Source organism: Ostrea edulis, chromosome 5, assembly GCF_947568905.1.
Source record: "Ostrea edulis chromosome 5, xbOstEdul1.1, whole genome shotgun sequence".
Lineage (NCBI taxonomy): Eukaryota > Metazoa > Mollusca > Bivalvia > Ostreida > Ostreidae > Ostrea > Ostrea edulis.
The window spans coordinates 27034671-27060275 of record NC_079168.1 but is presented as its reverse complement, the minus strand read 5'-3'; the positions used below and the strand labels follow the sequence as shown (position 1 = coordinate 27060275).

The 25605-nt window shown below is 35.9% G+C and overlaps 1 protein-coding gene across 4 annotated transcripts in view; it reads right to left on the bottom strand.

Annotated features, from left to right (window-relative positions):
* LOC125649345 (uncharacterized) overlaps nt 1-25605 on the bottom strand; it is a 51901-nt gene that overhangs the window by 2401 nt on the left and 23895 nt on the right. For 2 of the 4 annotated variants that reach the window (XM_048876806.2, XM_056165582.1), the window contains 11 exons: nt 19583-19696; nt 17173-17295; nt 16962-17075; nt 16786-16863; nt 13441-13565; nt 13266-13352; nt 12920-13012; nt 2211-2333; nt 1822-2035; nt 263-406; nt 99-184 (listed from right to left, as the gene is read on the bottom strand). In XM_048876806.2, coding sequence (XP_048732763.2) covers nt 99-184; nt 263-406; nt 1822-2035; nt 2211-2333; nt 12920-13012; nt 13266-13352; nt 13441-13565; nt 16786-16863; nt 16962-17075; nt 17173-17295; nt 19583-19696 — 1301 coding nt within the window. Of the gene's footprint in view, nt 1-98; nt 185-262; nt 407-1197; nt 1317-1821; nt 2036-2210; nt 2334-12919; nt 13013-13265; nt 13353-13440; nt 13566-16785; nt 16864-16961; nt 17076-17172; nt 17296-19582; nt 19697-25605 lie in introns of those variants that run through there. The other 2 variants (XM_056165580.1, XM_056165581.1) reach the window with 2 other exon arrangements.

The following is a 25605-nucleotide window of genomic DNA, read 5'->3' as shown; positions in this document are numbered from 1 at the left end:
GCGGTTGCTTGAAAAACAAAAACAAAATCACTGGTAGAACAGATAATAAAAATGTTGGCCCTATGAACAAATATTTCAATGATTGATAAAGGTCTTACGTAAACTGTTCCGTCCAACTTCACTCTATACACAGAACCAATGTTTGCAGGTCCGCCATCTTGATCTGCCCACTCCCAATCCGGTCCTATAAAATATAGATGTCCAACTTTCGATGATTACGAAGTGTTTCTATGAAAGAAAGAGAGAGGTTCATATCATATACCTCTTTTAACACGACATCCAACAGCTAAGGCGGCGCTGTTATTCGGGATCCTGGGTTCATCACATACAACAACGTCATAGATTGTCTTTCCAAATCGATAATTTGCAGTTTGACCATTGTCCCATTCTACAGAGAGCCATCCATCTAATGTAAATGAAAAAATTACATTATAAGGTCCCTATTATCGTAAAATAAATAGAATAAAACTCTTTTATTAAAGATAAAGCAACAAACAGTGTTTAATGAAAAAAATAAATGTTGATGCATAAATTGGATCCTGATATAGTATTTGTGCCTCTCAACTGATTTGATACGCAAACCCGCTCTGCGTAAAACCAGTTTTCAAATTTTTAATAGCATTATGCCTAGACTGTCTTGTTTTTAAAATCGCTAGTGACAAACAAGTTGATGTAACAGAAGTTTCAGCAGTCATGTTTAAAATCAGCATTTCGCAAATTCTATGGTCATTATGATGATTTAGTTTGCCAATACTATCCATCGTTGGGTTAAAATTATGCTGTTTGATGTGTTTCATATCGATTTTCAGGCCGTTCTTGACGCACTGATTTTGACTACGGATTACTCTGTTTTTCTGTTCAAGATATAGGGCTCATAGTGGGTCTGACTGGTCGACAGGAGATGCTTATTTTCCCTAGGCATCTGATCCCACCTCTGGTCTATTCATGGATTCGGGTTTGCCCAACTCTCTATTTTGTATTGCTTATAGGAGTTATGAGATTGATCTCTGCTCGTTATCTTCACCTTTCATTACTGTTGTTGAAATGTAAATGGATAATATATATTTCACTAATTAGCGAGTGAATATATCCTTAATGAATTTTAGAGACATTCTTTACACACTGATTATGACTACTGGTTACCCCGACAGGGGATGCTTCATCCTCCCACGCACCTAATCCCACCACTGGTATATCAAGGCGTCCATCTTTGTCCAAGTCTCTATTTAGTATTCCTTATAGCAGTTATGAGTTTGATCAATGTTCGTAATCTTCACCTTTCTTTCAAAGTGTGGAAATATGCTAGATTTGTACATCTAAAATCATATTTAGTTTTGTTTTTCTTGTAAGTGGGATAAAGGTATTTGGGTATATATAGTTTGTAGATTTGTTTTTACTATCCTTGAAATGCTTGTCATGAACACTTTATACTGCTACTAAATATTAAAATGTAGCCTAAATATGCAGAACAGGAAATTAGTGTCATATTTTAACTAATAGTCAGATATTTCATTAGGCCTGCGGACCAATCAATATTAAAACATTTATCCTACTTGTTATAACTTATAATTTTACTTTTAAGATCAATGAAGAGAAATGCTGCTAATCCAGTCAATCATGCTTAATCATTACAAATTGCACTTGTTTGTACATCCAATTAGTAACGACAGGGCATCTATATTTGGCATTTTAGGGTCCATCAAACTCTAGGAATCTTAGTAGGAATGTTTACTGGAGTTTAGCTCTCTAAACACTGGGCTAATACTGATGTATGTTTCTTGTTTTAAAGTAGACGAAAGAAACGTTATGAATAAGTGATACCTTCCTCAGTTAAGTGTCCAACGACTGTTCCTATCCCTTCTGAATCCTGGTTTTGCCATTTCCAGCTGGGGCCACGCTTAACCCTCGATCCTAATGGGGGCATATGACGATATAACTCTTGGTACATATCGTCTTTATCACCGTATTCACTTTTTAAAGATTGACCTTGATACAGAAAACTATCTCTTCTTTGAACAAAGTCCACTATATCGTTCTGAATGAAGAAAAGGGAAAACATTGATTGTGAAATAAAAGAAAAATATCATAAAGAGAGAAATGCTGTTAATCATTTGTTACTGTTAACTGTCAATGGTGTAGTGCTTTTTGATCGTAAGTAGAAATATCTTCTGTCTTAAAACAAAGTACAACACGTTTGAAAGGGTTCTTACTTTGTCGCTATCTTCCAAATGTGAAGATTTATCTGATCCGCCTTGAGACAGGACAGAAAGAATCATCCTCTTATCCAATTTCGTGTTCATTGCGATGAAAGGTGATATGGTACCTGCTATTTCCTGAAGAATACACGTGCTAACGAATCTTGGGATATGTATGTTTGTTGAATTGCAATGTTATTTGCGAACCAAAAGACAATATTACGCAGTTCATGTAAGAATTTTTCCGAGAAAAGTCCGCATATATATATATATATATATATATATATATATATATATATAATTCAATAAAATGGAAAATATGCAGTTCCATGCAAATTATATTATTAAACCACTAGCACTTTCTGGATTTTAACATCCATCCTCAGGTGAATACAAAAATTGAAAATTTTCTATTTGGATTCTCTCTCTCTCTCTCTCTCTCTCTCTCTCTCTCTCTCTCTCTCTCTCTCTCTCTCTATATATATATATATATATATATATACATGCATAGTTTGTAATAAAGAATTCAGTATTTGATACAGTAAATACATCCAATAATAAAAGTCAAGAAACACAAAACTCGAATAACATTTCACTGTTAGAGCCTTCGACTTTAATGCTCTATGCATCTTCAGACAGTTATGGAATGAAATGATATCGCTAAGTAACGTCAACATATCACGACGTAAGTAATTGTCCTGTGTGACGTCATAATAAATTACACTGGTAGCGGTATAATACGACTGCGGATAACTCAGTTTACCTGATCAGGATATAGGGCTGACGGCGGGTGTGACCGGTCAACAGGGGATGTTTACTCCTCCTAGGCACCTGATCCCACCTCTGGTGTGTCCAGGGGTCCGTGTTTGTCCAACTATCTATTTTGTATTGCTTATAGGAGTTATGAGATTGATCACTGCTCGTTATCTTCACTTTCCATTAATCAATACTTGGAAACCAATTACAGAATTCAATTAAATTTATTGTCAATTTTACAGTAATTTTCTATTAAGTTTGGGATCAAACAATTTCATTAAGTATTCCTCCTTTGTAACTCTGGAAATTTCGCAGTTATTAAATATTTTATCACACGGAAATATGTTGAAATATCCATGACCACAATTGGAAAAGGTTTCGGGATATGGCGAATTTCTGATACTTGGATCGCGAGTTTGCTGCTTGTGGACGCGCACACGGTCGTTCAGTTTGCTGGTTTGTCCGATGTAGGTTTTATTACAGTTGGTGCAGGTCATACAATAATTACGTTTTCGGATTTGCATGTTATGTTAGAATTTGGTGTTAATTTTTTGCCTCATTTAAGAATTTTGTTCTCTGCCTTCCTCTAGATGATTACATGAACCGCAACGTGAATCCCCATATTTTTACACGGATGTGGAATTTTCCGTAGTAAATTGAGTTAGAATTCTCTTCAGATTAGGAGCCTGTCTTCTGCTGTTTTTTATTTGAGATTCTTTTATCAGGTTATTGAGATGTTGGGATTGTTCTAATATAGGAAAAAATCTTCTAGGTGTTCCAAAAATATTGTGGTTGCGTGGGTTATGCGTAATTACAAAAGGAATATCGTTGTATACATCGTTTTCTTCGTGTCGGGGGTTTCTTAAGATAGATATAGGTGTGTTCCATGCTTTGGTAATTCCGTCATTAATGAGGGTTTCCGGATAATGTTGTCGCCGAAGGTATGCTTTCAATTCCTTCAGTCTTTTTGACAGTAATGGAGTATCCGTAATTATTGTACATATCCGTCTAGCTATGTTGTATGAAATGTTACGTTTGGTAAGGGAAGATTGACATGAATGGAAATCCAAATATTGATGTGAATCTGTTTCTTTGCAATAAAGGTCCGTGATTATATTGGTATCATCCAAAATGATTCGAGATCCAAAAATGGCAGTTCTTTATCACTGACATCCATAGTAAATTAAATTGATTGATTCCAGCACGGATTTTTTGTAAATCATCTGTAGTTTTTTTTCCAAAAGATGAAAATAGCATCGAGGTATTATTTCAATTATGTCGTATATTGTGCAAAATTTGCATAAAAAATCTCAGGAAGTTTATTCGGTAGTTTTTCTTCCAAGTATTCCATTACTAAGGTTGCATAGGCATGAGCCACTTTTGTCTCCATGGCCGTGCCTTTAATTTAAAGGTGGAATTGATCATCAAATTAAAAGTGGTTATTTTCTAAAACTACTCTAAAGGTTTAAGAATAAAATCTTTAGAAAATATTTCGTTAATATCTGTTGGATATTTCTCAATCCAAAATTTCACAGCTTCTAGTCCCAAGTCATGTGGTATGTTAACATAAAGACTGTTAACATCAAAACTAACCAAAAGTGTGTCTTCCTGTGTTTTTTCTGGAATTTAATAGAGAAAATCCAAATCATCACGGATAAAACTGGATACATTTTTCTATAGTGGTTTAAGAATGAAGTCGAGTAGATTGCTTAATCTTTGAGTGCTTGAGGAAGGTCCTGCTACTATTGGGCGGAGTTTTAAATCCGAGGGTATGGAAATTTTTATGTAAGTACTCTGCCTCCATTGTATATTTTCCTGAATTTCCTTACATTTATGAATTTTTGTTAGGCCATAGAAATCACTCGTTTTCACTTCAAAATTAGTGAGATAGTCCACTTTGTTGTTGTTTTTCTGTGTGAAATTTTCCTTTTGACTAAGATTTTTATAAAAGTGATCATACCGTAGTTAATAGAAAATAACAGTGTAAAATTGAAAATACATTGAATTGAACTATGTTATAGATTTCCAAGCATTGTTTAATATTGTGTGTATTATACCGCTACCAGTGTAATTGCTTATGTCGTGGTATGTTGACGTTACTTAGCAATATTGTTTCATTTCATAACTGTCTAAAGACGCATTACAGCCGAAAGCTTTACAGTGAAATGTTATTCGAGTTTTGTGTTTCTTGACTTTTATTATTTTGTATATATATATATATATATATATATATATATATATATATATATATATATATATATATAATATAATATAAAGCACTAACAAACAATTATAACACCCAACCTTACGTTTACCCCTAGGATCTAAACGATACATGTGATAATCAATTAATTAATATATAAAGTACAAAATAATCACAACTAGGTACTGAAAATTTTCGCTCAGTGCTTTATATATATATATATAATACGTAAAAGTTATACGGTACCAATTTTGATGCACCAAATGCGCATTTAGACAAATAATGCCTCTTTAATTTAGTGATGCTGAATCGGAAAATTTGGAAGTCCGAAAAAATCTTGTAAGAGTTAAAAGGAAAACTAAAGTGCCAAAAAAAACAAACAAACTTAAACCAAATTTGTCCAATGTTCAGAGCTATGCATAAGGGAGATATCATGCTTAATTTTGAAATGAATTTTTTAATTTTATCCCAGCAATTAAATATTCAGCCGTATTTTCAAGCTGGTAACGAAGTACTTAGCTACTGGCTTGTAGAGACCCTCGAGGACTAACAGTCCACCAGCAGAATCCTCGAACCATGGATCATAATGTAAAATGTATACAGTACAAATTTTGATGCACCAGGTGCACATTAAGACAAATGATGTCTCTTCAGTGATGCTCAAGCCGAAATTTCGGAAGTTCGAAATAATAGCAATCTTGTAGGAGCTAAAAGGAATATATATTTATATGCTGATGGTAGCTATAAGATTGATCACTGCTTTTTATCATCACATTTCATATATATAATAAAAATATGTACAAAACACTAAAATGACCAATGACACGAAAAACCAAATTGTCAAATTTTCGGGACGACCTGTCACTACTTCAGATTAAACGAAATGCAATACATAATGCTGCTAATATTAATAGAGAATAATGTCAAAGCAACAAAGACTACATATAATACACCTAGCGGTACAATTACACTAAATCTACAAAGTATTACACCGCAGACTACATGTATTTGGTTTTTAGTCCTGTCACCAATTGTAGAGCGGAGTGAATAAGGACTTAGGTCCTACTCGTCCAAAGAGTTGATCTACAACGTTGATAAATTATGAAGTTAACTAGTACCTGGAGAGATTATATTCTATTAATACTGTTGCATTAAGAACAAATAATTCATACTAGAACAGAAAAGTGATATATATATATATATATATATATATATATATAAAGCACTAAATAATCACAACTAGGTACTGAAAAGTTTCGCCCCCAGCCCGGGGTCGAACCAGCGACGTACAGCACCCACCGCCTAGCAAGATTGTCAAACCAGTGCATAAGTCCACTCGGCCACAACGACTTCCCTAAAAAAGGAAGCTTTGTTATGCTCCTAAAGCGCTACTTATACACACTGATGCAATCCCACACAGTCGCTGTATCATTCAGTGTTTAAGATATTTTATAAGGAGACTATAACTAGAAATAACTATATATATATATATATATATATGTGTGTGTGTGTGTGTGTGTGTGTGTGTGTGTGTGTGTGTGTGTGTGTGTGTGTGTGTGTGTGTGTTATTCAAGTTTTGTGTTTCTTTACTTTTATTATTGTCGCTATATATATATATATATATAAGCACAAAAACCCAACAACACCCTACTTTCTTAAAGTGTCGGATCTGAGAAGATACAAGGCCAGTAAAGAAATTTATAAAAGCACTGAAAAGGCCACGACACTGTTGGTTATTTAAAACTCAAATTTTCGACATTTCTTGATACAAAATCCACTCTTAGAAATGGTGAAATTGAATTTGATCTCCATACCAAACCGACCGACGCCCATTTATATCTAATGCCATCCAGCTGTCACCCACATCACATTTTCAAGGGTTTACCGAAAGGCCTAGCAACTCGTGCCAGACGAATTTGTTCTAGTGAGGAATCCTATGAACGACAGGGTCAACAAATAAAGTCTCATTTATGCAAACGAGGTTACAAGCCGCTATCTGTCACTAATGCCATTGATGAGGTTAAAACAATCGACAGGTCTTCACTGTTGCAGTACAGGGAGAAAACGAAATGCTGTAGAGTACCTCTAGTCACCACTTACCACCCTGCATTGAAGGACCTAAACAAAATCCTAAAGGATAACTTCCCGAAACTCTTGGATAATCCTAGATTGGCAAGAGAATTTGGTGAGCCACCAATGGTGTCCTTCAGACGACCCAGGAATATCAAGGATTTGGTGGTAAGGGCCAGATTAGACAACCCCCTACCCAATGGAGGCTTTTCAACTTGCTCTGACAAGCGGTGTTTGCTTTGCAAATTTAGCCATAATTCAGAAACGTTCCAAAGCTTCACTACAGGCAAAACGTATAAAATATTGGGTCAACTCTCCTGTAAAACCAACAACTGCATATACCTCATCAATTGTAAACAATGTGGACAACAATATGTTGGGGAAACTACAAACATCAGACTTTGGACCAACAACCACCGATCAACCATCAAAACCAAACGCGTGACCGAACCCGTAGGGGAACATTTCAACAAAGAAGGTCACATTTGGCAAGACATGCAAGTGGTTGTTATTGATCATAACCCATTATGGACCGATGCAGAGAGAAAGAGCACGGAAAAATCCTGGATGCACCGTTTGAAATCATTCCGTCCAGGTGGAATGAATAATTTGAATGATTTCACGCGCATGAATCCAGGATAAATCCTTAGTTAAAATCAGTTTCCATAGCCTAATCGCCAAAATTCACCCGATAAGATATCTTATTTTGTTTGATTAATATAAATACAATTCGTTTCCCCGGTTTCAAGGCTCTGACCTTGAGTTCCTTTATTTAACCTTGAGTTCCCTGTTTAGCCATAGCGAGGATTCCCAGGATTGCGATTGTTGTTTGACCTTCAATACTTCCTAATTATGTTAGAACATCGTAAGAAATCATTACAATTATGAAATTTTATAGCTCTTTCTCTCTCTCTCTCTCTCTCTCTCTCTCTCTCTCTCTCTCTCTCTCTCCCTCTCATTTTTAAAATTTTAAAATAAAAAAAGGGGGGATGATAATAAAGGAAAAAATGTATTGACCTTGAAGACTAGTATTTTATTAATATATCATCTTAAGACCTCTAAACTATGGTAAAACATTATTCTAAATCAACATAAATTCGGATTCGCATAGCTCTTTATGTTGGAATATCAGAATTTCTAGAATGCGGCTTCAATTTGTCTGACCTTGAAAAATATATTACCTTGAAAAATAAAAATATTATTGAATCTTTTTCCTTAGACTTCTCTCCCATTCACCTATTCGATTGTTGGTTTTAATGCTAGATCAGTGTCCTTTGATTGACTTTGTTTGTTGTTTAATCGTGTTCTTCTGGCAATCATTATTTTTCGCTGTTCACCATATCCGAATCATCAATGGTACGGACTACCTAATATTGTTTTGAACTTAATCACTCCATATCATTATCTTCCCACCATTTTATTCCATAATCACATTGTTTTGTAAGATTTCCCTCTAAATTCTTCTGATTTCTGTAATTTCTAAGAATAATTTTATTTTCATCCCGACCCGACCATGGTACAAACTCTCTAAACCATAGTCAGTAAACACGCTTTACAACGTAACCACCACCATTTTTATCACTCAGTACAATAGTGTATCACTCTTCTCACCAATGTAGTTTATCGATACTTGTCGTTTTTGTGTGTTATTTGTTTATGTAATTTATGTCTCTTGATAAAGACGCGGGTTGCGTCGAAAATTTGAGTTTTAAATAACCAACAGTGTCGTGGCCTTTTCAGTGCTTATATATATATATATATATATATATATATATATATATATATATATATATATATATACATGTATATATATATATATATATATATATATATATATATAAAGTAGACAATATGAAATAAGAAATAACTAGACATTTTAAAAGAAAAAAACCATAAATAATTAGATAATGTGTACCAACTCAAAACACAGGGAATAAATATATAAAGTAGACAATATGAAATAAGAAATAACTAGACATTTTAAAAGATTAAGAACATAAATAATTAGATAATGTGTACCAACTCAAAACACAGGGAATAAGCGGACTAGGAAATTGAATCAATATCTTAATGATATATTCCCATACTGATCATATCTAGGGTAGATGTTTAAATAAAATTATAATTTTAAAAAGCAAACAAAGAGAATCGCTGAAACTAATGAACGGGTTTTACGCAAAATCTCTTTGAGGCAAACACAACAATATATATAAAAAAAATCATATACTATAGAAAATAGCTTTTACATGGGTCGTATTCTTTCTGCGCTACGACTTACATAGAAAAAGCGTAGTTTTCCGAGTCTGAAATCATTATTTATTATCCTATCTCATTAAATATTGCATTATTTCTTGCTTTAATGCGATAAACAATATTATCAAAACATATTATTAGGTCAATGCATAAAAAAACCAGGCCCCAAAATTTCCTATTTATCACTTATTTGTGGTGCAAATAAGCTGATTACCAAAGACAAAATGCACAATAATTTTTTAGACCCAGAATCAAGAAAATAAGGATAGAGTCAGCTAAGATGAACCTGTTTGTATCAGCGTCATGGTCAGTTGAAAAGGTCACAGAGGTGACTACAAATTCCAGACAATCGGAGAGCAGAAGACCAATGATTGTTCAAGCAATAAATAAACGACTTCAGATCGAGCGTCTAAATGAGCCTAAGGATATCAACTATAATTCTGGTGAAAGGAATTTGAGAAAATGAACCAAGAATATAAATTAAGATAGGTCAAATTTAAATTAGTTATTACTTATCAACAGTATTGGTTAAAATGTATATACAATTGAGTTGTTTCAAAGAAAGCACGATTTGTTGTATATGAAAAAGAACATTATCACAATGGATCAAAAGAATAACACGAATATTACAACCCCGTATTAGACAAATACAAATAATGTCTAATGAGAACAAAAGTACGTAACATCTATCTTTCTGTGTTTAGTAAACCAGAACTCATAATAAAGTTAGATAGGTTACATGAGGAATATGTTTTGGTTCCAGCTGACAAAGCTTGTAACAACATTGTCTTTGTTTGTAAGGCTCATTATGACAACTGTATTTTAAATGAACTACCTAAAATTCTTCAAAACCATGCTTCAGTTTCAGACACATTTAATATCCCAGTCAATGGGTCGAATGAATATGGGTTAGCGTACCTATAATGGATTCCTAAACTTCATAAAAATTCTTACAACAAAGATACATTGCTGGACCCAGTAAATGTTCTTCCAAGCCCCTAAATTTGCACAAAAATAGTCTATATGTCATCCAGAAAATTACTTTGTTAAGCAACACTCTGCTGATTCCACTCAGAAGTACTCTGAAGTTGAAATAAAAAATATGGTTAAGGTCCTCATTGACAATATATTCATGGTCTTTGATGATCAGGTCTTCCAACAGTCTTCCTTTGTTAGCTGACCTGTTTTCATATTACTATGAAGCATATATTATTTAAAAAATTCTACGTGAGAAGAAAAAAATCTTTTGCTGTGGCCTTCTGCATTTAGATGTATCGACGATGTACGATATACTAACAATAATAATTTTCATTCTCATAATGATTTAATATATCCCAGTGAACTCGAAATAAAAGACACCACAGAGTCGTCCACTTCTGCTTCATACTTAGATATTTTTATTGAAAGTAGATATCAACGGCAAAGTAACAAAAAAGATTATGACATGAAAGGTGAAAATAACGAACAGTGATAAATCTCATAACTCCTAATGGCAATACAAAATAGATAGTTGGGCAAACACGGACCCCTTGACACACCAGAGGTGGGATCATGTGCCTAGGAGAAGCAAGCGTTCCCTGTCCGCTGTGAGGTTTATATCCCGAGCAGGAAAACTGAGTTATCCGTAGTCAAAATAAGTGTGCCAATAACAGTCTAAAAATCAGCATGAAACACGTCAGAGAGCATATGACCCAATGATATGTTGTATTGACGAACTAGATCGTTTTAAAGAGAATAGTATTTGCGAAATGATGACTTCAATGGAGACTGTTGAAACCCCCTACAAAAACCTGTTTGTCAGTAGATTGCCTTGATTGAAAAACTGACTATACACAGAACAAGCTCTTGAGTATTAAATCAGCTGAGACATATAAACACTATGTACAGTTGATAATGGCATATTGCTACATAAATATGGGAAGTTGACGATGGAGAAACGGAAATCATCCCGTTTTTCATACATTAAAATTGTCAGTTTGCTGTTAATGTTTACTTTCAATAAAATAGCAAAGTATGAAGCAGAAGTGGACGACTCTGTGGTGTCTTTTATTTCGAATTCACAGGGATATGTGGAGTCGACATATGAATGAAAGTTATTGTTAATAGAGAAAAAGTCGTCGATATATCTAAAGGTAGAATTGAAGGCCACAGCAAGATATTTTTTTCTTTTCACACAGACATTTTAAAATAAATTCTGCTTCATATGAATATAAAAACAGGTCAGCTAAACAATAGAGCAAATTCGTGCACATGGGAATTCCAACAGACCTTGTCACCAAAGATCACGAAGATATTGTCAATGAGGAACTCTAGCATACTTTGTATTTCAACTGCAGAGTACGTGTGCGTGCTTTCAACTTCTACATCGTCAACTTCCCATGTTTATGTAGCAATATTCCATCATCACCTGTATATGGTGTTTATATCTCACAGCTGATTGGATATGCAAGAGCTTGTTCTGCGTATTGTCAGCTTTAAAATTGAAGCAGGCTACTGACAAACAAGTTGATGGTACAAGGGTTCCAAACGTCTTGTTTAAAATCAGCATTTTGCAAATTCTATGTTCGTTATAACGATTTAGTTTACCAATACAATCTATTATTGGGTATAATGCTGTGTAACGTCTTTCATGCCATTCTTGGTACACTGATTTTGACTACGGATAACTGCGTTGGTCTGATCAATATATCGGGCTCACGGTGGGTGTGACCGGTCGACAGGGGATGTTTACTCCTCTTAGGCACCTGGTTCCACCTCTGGTATATCTAGGGGTTCATGTTTATCCTACTTTTTATTTTGTATTGCTTATAAAATTAATGAGATTGATCACCGTTCGTTATGTTCGCTTTTCATACTAATACTTGATAAAAGGAAATAGCTGCAAATTTAAGATTAATTAAACATTTTCCTTGTTATTCAAACCCAGAACCTTCTCATCGTGATAAAAGGAGAAGATCACGAATAACGAAGAATCTTATGACTCGTAAAAGGTATACAAAATAGAGTTGAACACGGATCCTTAGATATACCAGAGGTGGAGTAATGTGCCTAGGAGGAGTACACAGCCCCTGTCGACCGGTCACATCCGCCGAAGGGGTAATCCATAGTCAAATCAGTGTGCCTAACAATCGGTATGAAATATGTCAGACAGCATGTGATCCAGTGATAGGTCTTGATCCCGGCGCCGGAGAAACCGTAAGAGATATTTCATGGGTTGTGCCAGATCTTTCACCATACGTCCGAGACTTAGAGTGAAATTTAGAAGGCTTTCGGATTGAACTCTGTGTCACGGTAAGCGTTGACAAGATTAAGAACCCTCACTGCTATGACCCTGAACAATAGCCTTATGTCTACGTTTGTCTCACGTCACCAAACGCTGGTGGACTGTTCACAATTAATCAAACAAACATTATACATGCATACGTATTTACATGTACATTACCACATTTCTGCTGTATCTTCCAAATTGCCGAACTTCGTGGATATGCACTATTCTTCCGCCATTCGACATGCTTGTCAGTAGTCCTAAGTATGTCTGTAAAGTATGTTAGCATCCCATTTCATAGATAATATAATGAACCTTTTTTATCATGTGCTTAAAAGATTAATCATTTTCATATGCTTTTCTGTCTGTAATGATAAAAAGAACTGAAAGCTAATTTTATCTCAAACATATATATTCAATTCCTTTGTATCAAAGAGTCGTATATATATATAACATCTGAAAATATGTACAATAGCAGGGGAAAATACGATTCAGAATCTGGAATAACAGAAAAACACCTTACCATATCGGGATCTTCACCAACTGGAATACAGAAGACAGGACTTTGTTTTCCAAGACGTGATGCAGCACGCAGTGCTTGATCTTTGGCCTAGTACACAATGATAATTAATAATACTTAATCTGATTTTAGTTTAGACAGTTGGAGAAAGTCCCATTATTAAGCTTCATTATCTTACTGAATTTGTTTCATACTCCGGGGAGTCATCTCCTCGACCGATCAAGTGTATGTCTGTAGGTCTGCCATCAGATATAAGGACTATGCGTGGCATCACGTGAAAATTTGATAAAACTTTGCTGCGACCTTTCATCAACATGAAATATGAAATAGTAAACGTAAAACATTGGAAGGTATTTTTGACCTGCTATAACTATAGGTATTAATGAAAATGTTGTTTTCCTTTGCCCTCAAATACGACCGTAAGTTGTAAAAATCAGAAACATAAATCAAAATACGAGAATAGAATTGTTAGTAGAACCTCATAACAAGTTGTCGTCTCAAGCCACAGTCCAGAGTTTGCATATAACTCTTTCTAGAAGGGATGAGGATAGAACATTTTGCTCGTGGTTTGCGACCATGCATAATATGTATAGTACTCTCTCAAATGCAATCCATATTTCGCGCTTCTGAGTTGAAAATGAGACTACGGTAGGTAAACATGATCAGTAATGGCGACTGAATGTCAAGCGACGCTCTCCCCATAGGTAACACAAATATATAGAAACTGATGAAAAATGACACCATACCTATCGAACACGAACATGTTAGTCAAAATAGCGTAGATTCGATTACATTCGCAGGACATATATCTCTCCACTTTGAATCCCATCATTCTGAGATGTTACATTGAATACGTAAAAGCATATCAACCATATTGTCGTAATCGTGAACAATAAACACAACTTGATTAACGCAATGTCTCGCATGTTTGCAAATTTGCTAAACACAGACCCTGAATATGACGTCACAATGCGCTGTTCACATAATCCCATTGCGTTATATTTTCCTCGTTCAATAAAAAGGCGGATCAAATATATATATTGTGTTAACATACCTTCCTGGCACATCCGTAATATTATGCAGAATTTGAATTGATATTAAAGTTATTATTTTCACAGATTTGATTAGAATGTATATTGCATTCACTTTATTCATACACCTGTAATTGAATAAGAATCATTACAAGGGGATACTGCTCTGATACCAATTAACATACATTTAAAGACCCAGTTCTAAGCTACCTTCATTAAAATTTACTTGGACATAGATCAAAAACATACTTCTCGTCAATCTAAAATGAGACAATGGCACAGGCCCTGACTGACAGATTTAGACAAATGTGTCAACTGGGTATCCGAGATCTGATTGTGGTGATAGCAATTACCTACACGCTTATCAACACCTTTCATCCAGCGCATATATGATTCCGTAGCATGGGCCTATAATTACTTGAACTAAATATTTGAATGAAAGGTGAAGATAACGAACAGTGATCAATCTCAAAACTCCTATAAGCAATACAAAATAGATAGTTGGGCAAACACGTACCGCTGGACACACAAGAGGTGGGATCAGGTGTCTAGGAGGAGTAAACATCTCCTGTTGACCGGTCACACCTGCCGTGAGCACTACAGAAATAAATTCAGGCACAGCCATATTGTATCCCAACGAAAATGTTGTCAAAAATAATAGTACAACTTTTAGAAGAAAAATTAGCAGCAATTCAAGATTGATGTATTAAAAAAAATTCCTGAAATAAAGACAACTGCTCACATTTTGACATTCCCTGTCTGATATCCAAATTGCACTTCAAATATAATTAATATCATGCCCAGATTGCCTCTATTGGTCATATGTTCTCGCAGAGGACAGAAAATATTGGTGGCACGATAAACCAAAATACAACGTCACTTAAGAACGGGAATTGTAAATATATACCAAAACTTTTGGAAAATGCTTTGCCATCAAGGTTCCTGTATTGACAAACGATTCCTTGACAGAAAATCCAGAGCCATACAATTAATATTGGACAGAAACTATTCGTATGACAGACCTACGGAATAAAGCGAAAAATAATACCTAACTGTGTGATTCGTTAGATCAGGTCAAATCAGAGAATGATTGCCAAATCCAGGTAGAACTGGAAACACTGGGGAACTACGAATACATGATCTTATAATGACAAATTCGTAATCTTCAGAGGGACAACATTTCAAAACTAATTATACGTGAAATCAAATGAAATATGTACTATACTTAGGTTAAATGTATTATTTAAAGATAGATTTAATTTTATTCTTAGACCATGGAGAGGAGGTTTTCTAACACTTTATGTTCCCTGTGTATTTCTTTGTGTATAGCAATTAACATTAAATTAGGCCCTGGTCACCCCACGTAAATACAATCTGACTGGATTAAGCTCCGCCTACATTTTTAGTAACGGCACGGTCATGAAATGGGTCTTTAAATAAACACATCAATATGTAAACATCTTTTTTATTTACTAACATCAAGGGCAATGTCAGGACAAATGTGCGTACAGGTGTATCGGCATTGGGATACTGCAGCTGTATTTTTCCGAAATACGAAAAACGCGAGGAAAACGTGGATGTAAGCCATTAGACGAACAATTCGGATTTCACAAGACATCAATAATGTGTTCATCTAATGCAACCGCACTTTCACATCGATCATGAAACACACGTGCTGTGTGGGACAACGAAAAGCATGAATATCTTATGTATAATGAAACATGTTCAAAAGGATTTCAATTAGACTCTAGCTATCATTTCCTTAACATTGTATTTTCTGAATGTGAGCCTAACCTTGAGTAATATGCAGTGTATGGGCATTGGCTTATAGATGCAAGGCGAAGATAACGAACAGTGATTAATCTCATAACTCCTATAAGCAATACAAAATAGATAGTTGGGCAAACACGGACACCTGGACACACCAGAGGCGGGATCATGTGCCTAGGAGGACTAAGCATCCCCTGTTGAACGGTCACACCCGCCGTGAGCCCTATATCATGATCAGGTAAACAGAGTTATCCTCTGTCAAAATCAGTGTGCCAAGAACGGCTTAACAATCGGTATGAAACACGTCAGACAGCATTTGACTTAATGCTAGATTGTAGTGACGAACTAGATCATTATAACGACCATAGAATTTGCGAAATGCTGACTTCAATGGAGATTGGTGAAACACCGGTACCATCAACTTGTTTGTCGATAGCTTACCTCGATTTAGATAAAAAGGTGAAGATACGAACAGTGAACACTCTCAAAACTCCTATAAGGAATACAAAACTAAGAGCCAGGCGAGCACGGACCGCTGGATATACTACAGGTGTCAGATGCCTAAGAAGAGTAGGCATCCCCTGTCGACCGGTTCACATCTATCTTGACCAGGTAAACAAAGTAATCCGTAGTGAAAATGAATGTGCCAAGAGCGCCCTAGCAATCTATATCAAACACGTCAGACAACATATGAGCTAATGATGGATTGTAAAAGTATTTACCACCCCCATTTTTCATGGCTCCCAGAGAAAGCCACAACCCAGCAGCTAAGGGTGACGATCCTTCACATTCGATGTCATCTGTCAAAATGCATAAATATATTCATACAACTTATATGTATATACATTTCTTACTTCGGTATTATTATTTCTTATTCAATAAAGGTATATATACATACCAATACAATGGATAATGTCATTGTATTTATTAGAGTAATAACGTTGGAATTTTGTTCTCTGACCACAAATAATGACTGCCACATTTTCGTCAATATCAGGATACTGCGAGTATTCTGAAATTCACAGGACCAACACTAATCTTGTTCTGAAATTTAACAATGTCAAAGTTATTCTTTCCAATACATAATGAAATTAGAATATGATTCTGACCATCAATGATAGACGTAAATGCCCATTTCAATTCTCTGAAACCCTGTCCTGTAATGCTTGCTGACGTGTCTAGAATAAATATAACACAAGGTCCTTTTCCTGCCTGATGTTGTAGTTGTTGATCTGAAAACGTAAGTATAAACATATTATGTGTGTAGATATTGTCAAACTATTTTCTAGCAAATTTTAATTTCAAGTGTGTCATTGAACTCTACCCGAGTCTATATTTTCATGTACTCTAGATTGTAACTCTCCTAACTAATTTCAAATCAATGTAGATGTGTACAAATGATTTACTGCTCTGACTTCTGGTTTTATAATAATACACATATTGGTAAGTTTGAAAAAAAAGAAAGTATTAGATACCATATGTATACATATTTTAACGGGATATATTTTTTGCCTTATTATGATAGATTTTAGTGACCCAGGTAGTAATAAGTGAAAGATGAAGATAAAGCACAGTGATCAACCTCATAACTGAAGGCGGGTGTGACCGGTCGACAAGGGATCCTTATTCCTCTGTCGCACCTGATCCCACCTCTGGTGTGTCCAGGGGTCCGTGTTTGCCCAACTATCTATATTGTCTTGCTTATGGGAGTTATGAGTTTTATCACTGTTCGTTATCTTCACCTTTCATAAGCAATACGAAATAGAAAGTTGGACAAACACGAATATTGGATATACCAGAGGTGAAATCAGGTGCCGAGGAGGAGTAAGCATGTCTATCGGTCAACCCGCCTTGAGCCCATCACTCGATTAGGTAAACGGAGTAATGCGTAGTTAAAAAGCAGTATGCCAAGAATGGTCTAACAACCGGTTTCAAACGCGTCCGACAGCATTTGACACAATGACAGATTATATTGGTAAATATTGGTAAAATATATCGTTATTACGACCATGGAATTTACGAAACACTGACGTTTTATGATACTGTCAAAAACCTTGTAACATCGCCTGGTTTATCATACGCAGAACTAGCTCTTGCCTATCGCATCAGTTGAGAGACATAAACACCATATGCCAGTGTTAATGGAATATTACTGAATACATATGGCAATTGACGTTGGAGATGGTGTATTCATCCCGTTTATCACAAAGTTGAGTTGGTAATTTGCCGTTAATATTTATGTTCATTAAGATATGCAAGTACGAAACAGATATCTCCCTCATGCATAGCTCTTATCCTTGGACGAATTTGCCTCCACTTGTTTGGCACGCTGTTTTTGGCTATATTTAGATCTAAAACTTTATAGTTATTTCGGATTTCAAACATTTCGGTTGAGCATCACTGAAGAGACATTATTTGTCAAAATGCGCATCTGGTGCATCAAAATTGGTACCGTATAAGTTTTACATATAGAAGACCATGTGGTATGTTTTATTTTGAGTTCATTGGGGGTATATCAAGTCAATATATGGATATAAATTATCATTTTTTGAAATAGATAAAATGTTGTCAATGTATCTAAATGTAGAGTTCTTTTGATTTAAAATCTCTGGAATAACTTATGTCTTAAAAGAATCATATTCACCTTTATAAGAGTTATGAGATTGATCACTGTTTGTTTTCTTCACCATAGCAATTATGAGATTGATCACTGTTCGTTATATCCACCTTTATAGGGTTATGAGATTGATCACTGTTTTTTATCTTCACTTTTATAGGAGTTATAAGATTAACCACTGTTCGTTATCTTCACCTTTCATGAGGTTGATCACTGTTCGTTATATTCACTTTACATGTAACCTACAATTGGTAAAATATAAATTTTAGTGACATATATCCAAATGGACGTAAAGCAAAGTAACTGATGAAATACTTATCTTTATCATACAAGCATAGAAATTTTTTATGAATTTTGTATGATTTGTCTTATGACCGCGGTAATTTGTTTTTATAAATCAAGACTGTTTTAGCGTATTATTTAATATTTACATTTCCAATATATTGCCTTCAATGTCCTTACCAATCGAAATGATAGCCATTTCCTCATGATTTTTTAAAAGATATATTATGTTTATTTTAATGGCCAGAATTTCTGAGAGAAATAAAAGCTAGTGCAATGGAAATTTAAAAAAATAACTTTCAATTCTGAAAATACATGAGGACGCGAATTGCAACGCTCAATGCGCCATCATACATTCACGAAGCGCGTTAGCAGTTCATGCCCTTACGTATTTTCAGAAGTAAAACGTATTTAACTAAATATATTTTCATTATATAATACATGCATTGCCTTATGTAATACCTCAATTTACTGCAAAAATGGAAGCAGCTTATTAAGACGCCGGTTAATAAATGAGGTTAGAAAGATGCTGCAGACCAGACGACAGACTTCATGGCTGTAGAGGGGCACATCCAGTTGTACTGCTTCATTATTTGGAATACCAGCCAAAATATACTTACGGATTGTCGTTTCCGATACGGCCTTGGTTAACCAATCCTTTTCTTTGTCAGTTTGTGGACAGGTCCCACACTTGCATTCACTTTTGTAAGTTACTTCTGGTTGATAAATCAAACCTTGTCAAAATGATGTACAAATAATTGGTGATATATCTGTCTTTAAATATGTCAGAATCAAACACTTGTTTTTTTTTTACTCGCAAATTGCAAGAAAGTAATGGTAAATAGAAAACTCTCAAGCAAACTCTGCAGGAAGTTTAAAATTGGAATTTCTTATCATAGAACAAACATGAAACGTGTGCAGAATGAACTTGACACTCGATCAAGTTAAACATTGAAAACCGTGTATCGTGTAACTTAAGAAACTATCGGGATCCTAATCTAAATTTAATGAAAAGTATGATACTTTCTGGCAGCTTTATTCCTTTTGTCTAACAAGTCATTTTTAGGAACAAAGAAAGACTGTTCGATTCTATAAGAAAATAATGCCGACGATCATAGGGTGCAATAATATCTACTTATCTCTCCAGAAAAGGTGGAAATGTACCACAATGTCATTCTAAGTACATGTATTCTGGAAAATAGGCAGTGCTTTGTCAAGCAAACCGAGGACAGTGGATCTGATAGTAGTTTTTTGACAATTTACAACCAAGTAAAGATTCCGTATATAGAAATGTTGCATTTCCTGACGATTTACAACCAAGTAAAAGCTCTATATATAGAAATGTCGGATTTTTTGACAATTTGCAACCAAGTGAAGACTCCATTAATAGAAATGTCGTATTTCTCGACAATTTACCCCCAAGTAAAGGCTCAATATATCACGGAAATGTCGAACTTCTTGGAAGTCGACTGAAGTCGAAGGTTTTCTTCAACTCCTTCGGAAAATATCAGATCTGACTAGACTAGACCAATAACTAAAATCTTGACTTCGGCAGGGATAATAAAGGAAGTTGTTCGTATGAAAGTTAAATATAACGAACAGTGATCAATCTCATAATTTCTATAACATAATAAGCAATGCAAAATAAAGAGTTGGGCAAACATGGACCTCTGTATATACCAGAGGTGGGGTCAGGTTTCTAGGAGGAATAACCACCCCCTGTTGACCGGTCACATCCGCCGTGAGCCCTATATCTTGATCATGTAAACGGAGTTATCCGTAATCAAAATCAGTGTGCCAAGAATGGTCTAACAATCGGTATGAAACAAGTCAGACCGCATTTGGCCCTATCCTAGATTTTACTGGCAAACTAAATAGTTATAACGACCATCGACTTTGCAAAATTAAGACTTCAAACGAGACTGTTCCAAACCCTACATCCTCAACTCGTTTGTGAGTAGAATGGCTCGATTTACAAGTAAAAAAAAAAAAAAAAAAAAAAAAACCCTGACGATACGCAGAACAAGCTTGTGTGTATCGAATAAGTTGAAATATACTACTCAAAATTTGATAAGGATCACTAGGTTATATGTGTGTAATTTACCACTAACATAACAAAAGACATAAATTTGACTCAGAAACGTGTTTACTCAGTTTATGAATGAAAATTCGTGAACGGCATGAACTTTTATCAATACGGAATGCTTGGAATCTGATAACAACACCAAAAGGCATTTCATTACAAAAAGTTAACAGCAAACCAAAGAAATAATTACACAGTTTTTGGGGATAGTTCATCATTACACTTAGTCGATGAAGTGTGAATACCGGGTATGGCCTCCCCTTGCATCAATGACGGCTTGACAACGTCGAGCCATGCTGTCAATAAGCACCCGGATGTTTCCAATGGGAAAGTTGTTCCACTCTTCCACGAGGGAGATTCCGAGCTCTGTCAAAGTCGTGGGTTGTGCTCTACGGCGTGAAAGGGCAACCTGCAGTATGTTCCATACATCCTCAATCGGGTTCAAGTCCGGCGAGCGCGCTTGCCAGTTCATACGGACAATTGTCTCCTGCTGAAGGTACTGCTCCACCACCTTGGCGCGATGAGGACGGGCGTTATCATCCATCAGAATGATCTCAGGGCCAGCAGAACCAGCGTAGGGTCTGACGTAAACATCCAGGATCTCATCCCGGTACCACACCCCCGTCATTGTTCCTCTCTCCAGGACAGGAAGATCTGTTCTTCCATCCCTGCTGATTCCACCCCAGACCATGATGGAACCACCACCATAACGGTCATGTTCACTGATGTTGGCATCATGGAAACATTCACGTTGTCCTCGCCACACTCGGTGCCTCCTGTCTGTAAAGTCCAAACAATACCTGGACTCATCGGTGAACAGAACTTGAACCCAATCGTTCTGTGTCCAAGTGACATGATGTTCAGCCCAGTCCAATCGCTCCCGCCGGTGTCGAACAGTCAGAGGGACTCGAACACATGCCCTTCTCGAATTGAGACCTGCATTGTGAGGCCGATTCCGTATCGTCTGAGTGGACACATTCACCCCCGAGGCGTTCAGGAGGTCGTTACGTAGACTGGTTGCTGTCCAGAAGGGATGGCGTCGTGCCTGAAGAGCCACAAAATGGTCTTGGCGTTTGGTTGTCGACCTCTGACGACCACCCCCATGTCGGTGTGCTGCTGTACCAAAAGTTTGCTGTCGGTTCCAGGCCTTGTTTACAACGCTCTGGCTGACGTTTAGTGGATTTGCAACGTCACGTTGTGAATAGCCAGCGTCAAGCATTCCAATACATCTGCCGAGTTGTTCTGTCGTCAGGCGACGCCTTACACGTTGAGGGGGCATTGTGTTGATAAACGTAGTGTAAACACTCATGTGAGATTGAAATTTTAGAAAGAATCAGACACCGATGCCAGAGTGAAAATCGTTCAATGGTAGCAAAAGCATAAACTGTGATGAGAAACGCATTTCCCATGACATGAAATGCACGTGCAAGTTTGTTGAAGACGTATTTGATTTCACGTGGACACAATATTGCCAGTTATGCAGTTAATTTTTTAAACAGAAACATATATATGATCCTTATCAAATTTTGAGTAGTACATATAGACACCGTATGCAAGTGATACTGGACAGGGAATGTGTTTAAAATATGTATGCTCCAATGGTGTAAAATTGAAAAGGGTTATACGCATACGTTATTCAATTGATAGTTGTGACAAACCATTTCAAAATATTAAACAGACGATATCTTAATCTGTCCAGAGTGGATTAACCATGTGACCTAAAATTAACAAGGGTCATATTCTCCTTATGATGTACCAGTCTACCAAGTTTGGTGTAAAGCAAGCAAATAACTCTTAAAATATAGGAGACAATATATTACTATGTCAAATGTAACCTTTCATCTTTGACCAAAATTCTTCCTTTAAAGTTGTACCAGTGTACGAAGTTTGATGTATGTCAAACAAAGGTTTCTCAAGATATTTAGCAGACAGTTTGACCCTTAACATTTGACTGTGTGACCACAAAATCAAAAGGGGTAATCTTGACCTGAAGATATACCAATGTATCAAGTTGATGTCTGTCAAGCAAAGTGTTCTCAAGATATTCAGCGGACAGTATATTGCTATGATCAGATTGACCCTTGACCTTTTATCATGTATCCTCAAAATCAATAGGGGTCATCTTCGTCTAAAGATGTACCAATGTACCTAGTTTGATGTTTGTTAAGCAAAAGATTTTCAAGATATTGAGCGGATATTGTCTTCCTGTGTCCAGAGTTGATTTACCATTGACCTTTTGAAAATCGATAGGGTTCCTCTTCTACTCATAACTAACCCACATATGAAACCTCATTACAATGAAGTGAATAGTTCTTAAGATATTGAGCGTACAACATGTGGTCCATCGACTGACATACCGACCGACCGACAGGTGCAAAGCAATATGCTCCTCTTCTTTGAAGGGGACATAAATATTGCTACATAAATATGGGAAGTTGACGACGGAGATGTTATGCGCAACTCTGATTTCACGCACAACTAATTTGAAGTTGAAATAAAAATGTTGGAATTCTTCATTGGCCGTGTCTTCGTGGTATTTGGTCTTCCAACAATCTGTTGGAATTCTCCCGAGTCCGAATCATGCTCCTTTGTTGGCTGACCTGTTTCGATATTCTTGTAATCCATATTTGTGTCGCCTGTACATGATGTTTGTGTCTCATAGCTGGTTCGATGCGCAGGGGCTTCTTCTGCGTGTGGTCAGTGTTTGAGTCCGGCGGGCTACTGGCTGGCAAGTTGGTGTTATAGGAGTTTCAGCGGTCTAGTTTGAGGTCGGCATTTCGCAAATGCTATGTTCGTTGTAGTGATCTAGTTTCTTGGTGGATCCTGGCATTGGGTCAGATGCTATCTGATTTGTTTCATACGGATTGTTGGGAGGTTCTCGGTAAATTGACTTTGACTACGAATTGCGCCGATTACCTGATAAAAAGGGGTTTACGGTGGGTGTGTCCGGTCGAAAGGGGATGCATAGTCCTCCCTGGCACATGCTCCCACCTCTGGTATATCCAGGAACCATGTTTTCTCTTCTTTTTATTTTAGATCAATTGGTGTTGTGTGTTGTGATTTCAGCTAAACATTAAGAATTTTATTCATGAATGGATTAAATAATGCCTATGATTAATATGGTGGTATATATACCCTGAAGCGTGCTACTACACCTCCAAAGCGTTTCGTTTCATTCCGTGCAAACCGTTCAGCGTTCCATGCAGACAGTTCAGCGTTCCATGCAAACCGTTCACCGTTCTGTGCAGACCGTTCAGCGTTCCGTGCAAATCGTTTCGTGGAAATATCGTTCCGTGCATGATTCAGCCACGCCAATAGAAACGTGCAGATCGTTCAAACCACGCCCTTAGAAACGTACAGACCGTGCAAGTCATTTCGATATGGGGTTGGGAATTTGAGCAATTATTTCAAAATGTTTCTAAGACGGGTTTTCAACAGTAAAAATCTCCAAATTAACCACTTGGCAGAGCAAAATACGATACCATTTTATCACCTTTGGTAGTTTTTAGGAAGCTCAGAGACATGTAGGTTTTTTTGTATATAGGAATAATGTATTTGTCTTGTTACATTTATATGTTCAAGTTTCTCTTAACTTTTTACATAAAAAACCATCAAAATTGCTTATCGGAACTGTCTGCATAATGCAAAGACCGACCTGTGTATAAATTGTATATTCTACGCAAATTCCAAGGTGCCTTTTTATTTTTAACTACCATAGAGGTAATCTAATCTAGGTATATGGAATTAACATTCGTACAGAAGGTTTGCAAATCGGCGGGGGCAAATAAAATATGACAAAAGAGGTGTTTATATCTTTTGCCTCTCAAATATGAATGCAGTTTTCTATAGATTTAAAATTGAGGCAAATACAACAATCCAATAAAAATTGGATGTTAGATCCGCTCGCATATTTTTTTAACATTACTGTAGTTAGTTATTATTTGTTTTATCTATTAATTTCTATGTTTGATTTATTTCTCAAAACTAATTTCATTGCTTCTTTTCGTTTTGTATTTCCCCTTCTTATATAAGTATGGGAAGTTGACGATGGAGAAGCTGAAATCATCCCGTTTGCCATACAGTTGAGTTGTCAGTTTGCCGTTAATGTCTCCTTTCAATAAAATATCTAAGTATGACGCAGAAGTAGACGACTCTGTGGTGTCTTATTTCGAGCTGGCATGAATATATCGAATCGAGATATGAATGAAAGTTATCATTGTTAATAGACAAAACGTCATTGATATATATATATATATATATATATATATATATATATATATATATATTTATATATATACATATATATTGAATGCCATAGCAATATATTTTATCTTTTTGCGTAGAAGTTTTCGAATAAATTCTGCTTCATATGAATATAGAAACAGGTCAGCTAACAAACGAGCACAATTCGTGCCCACGGGAATTCCTACAGACTGTTGGAAAACCTGATCACCAAAGACCACGAAGAAATTGTCAATGAGGAAGTCTAGCATATTTTTTATTTCAACTTAAGAGTATTTGTGCGTGGAATCAGAGTGGTGTTTAACAAAGTAAGTTTTT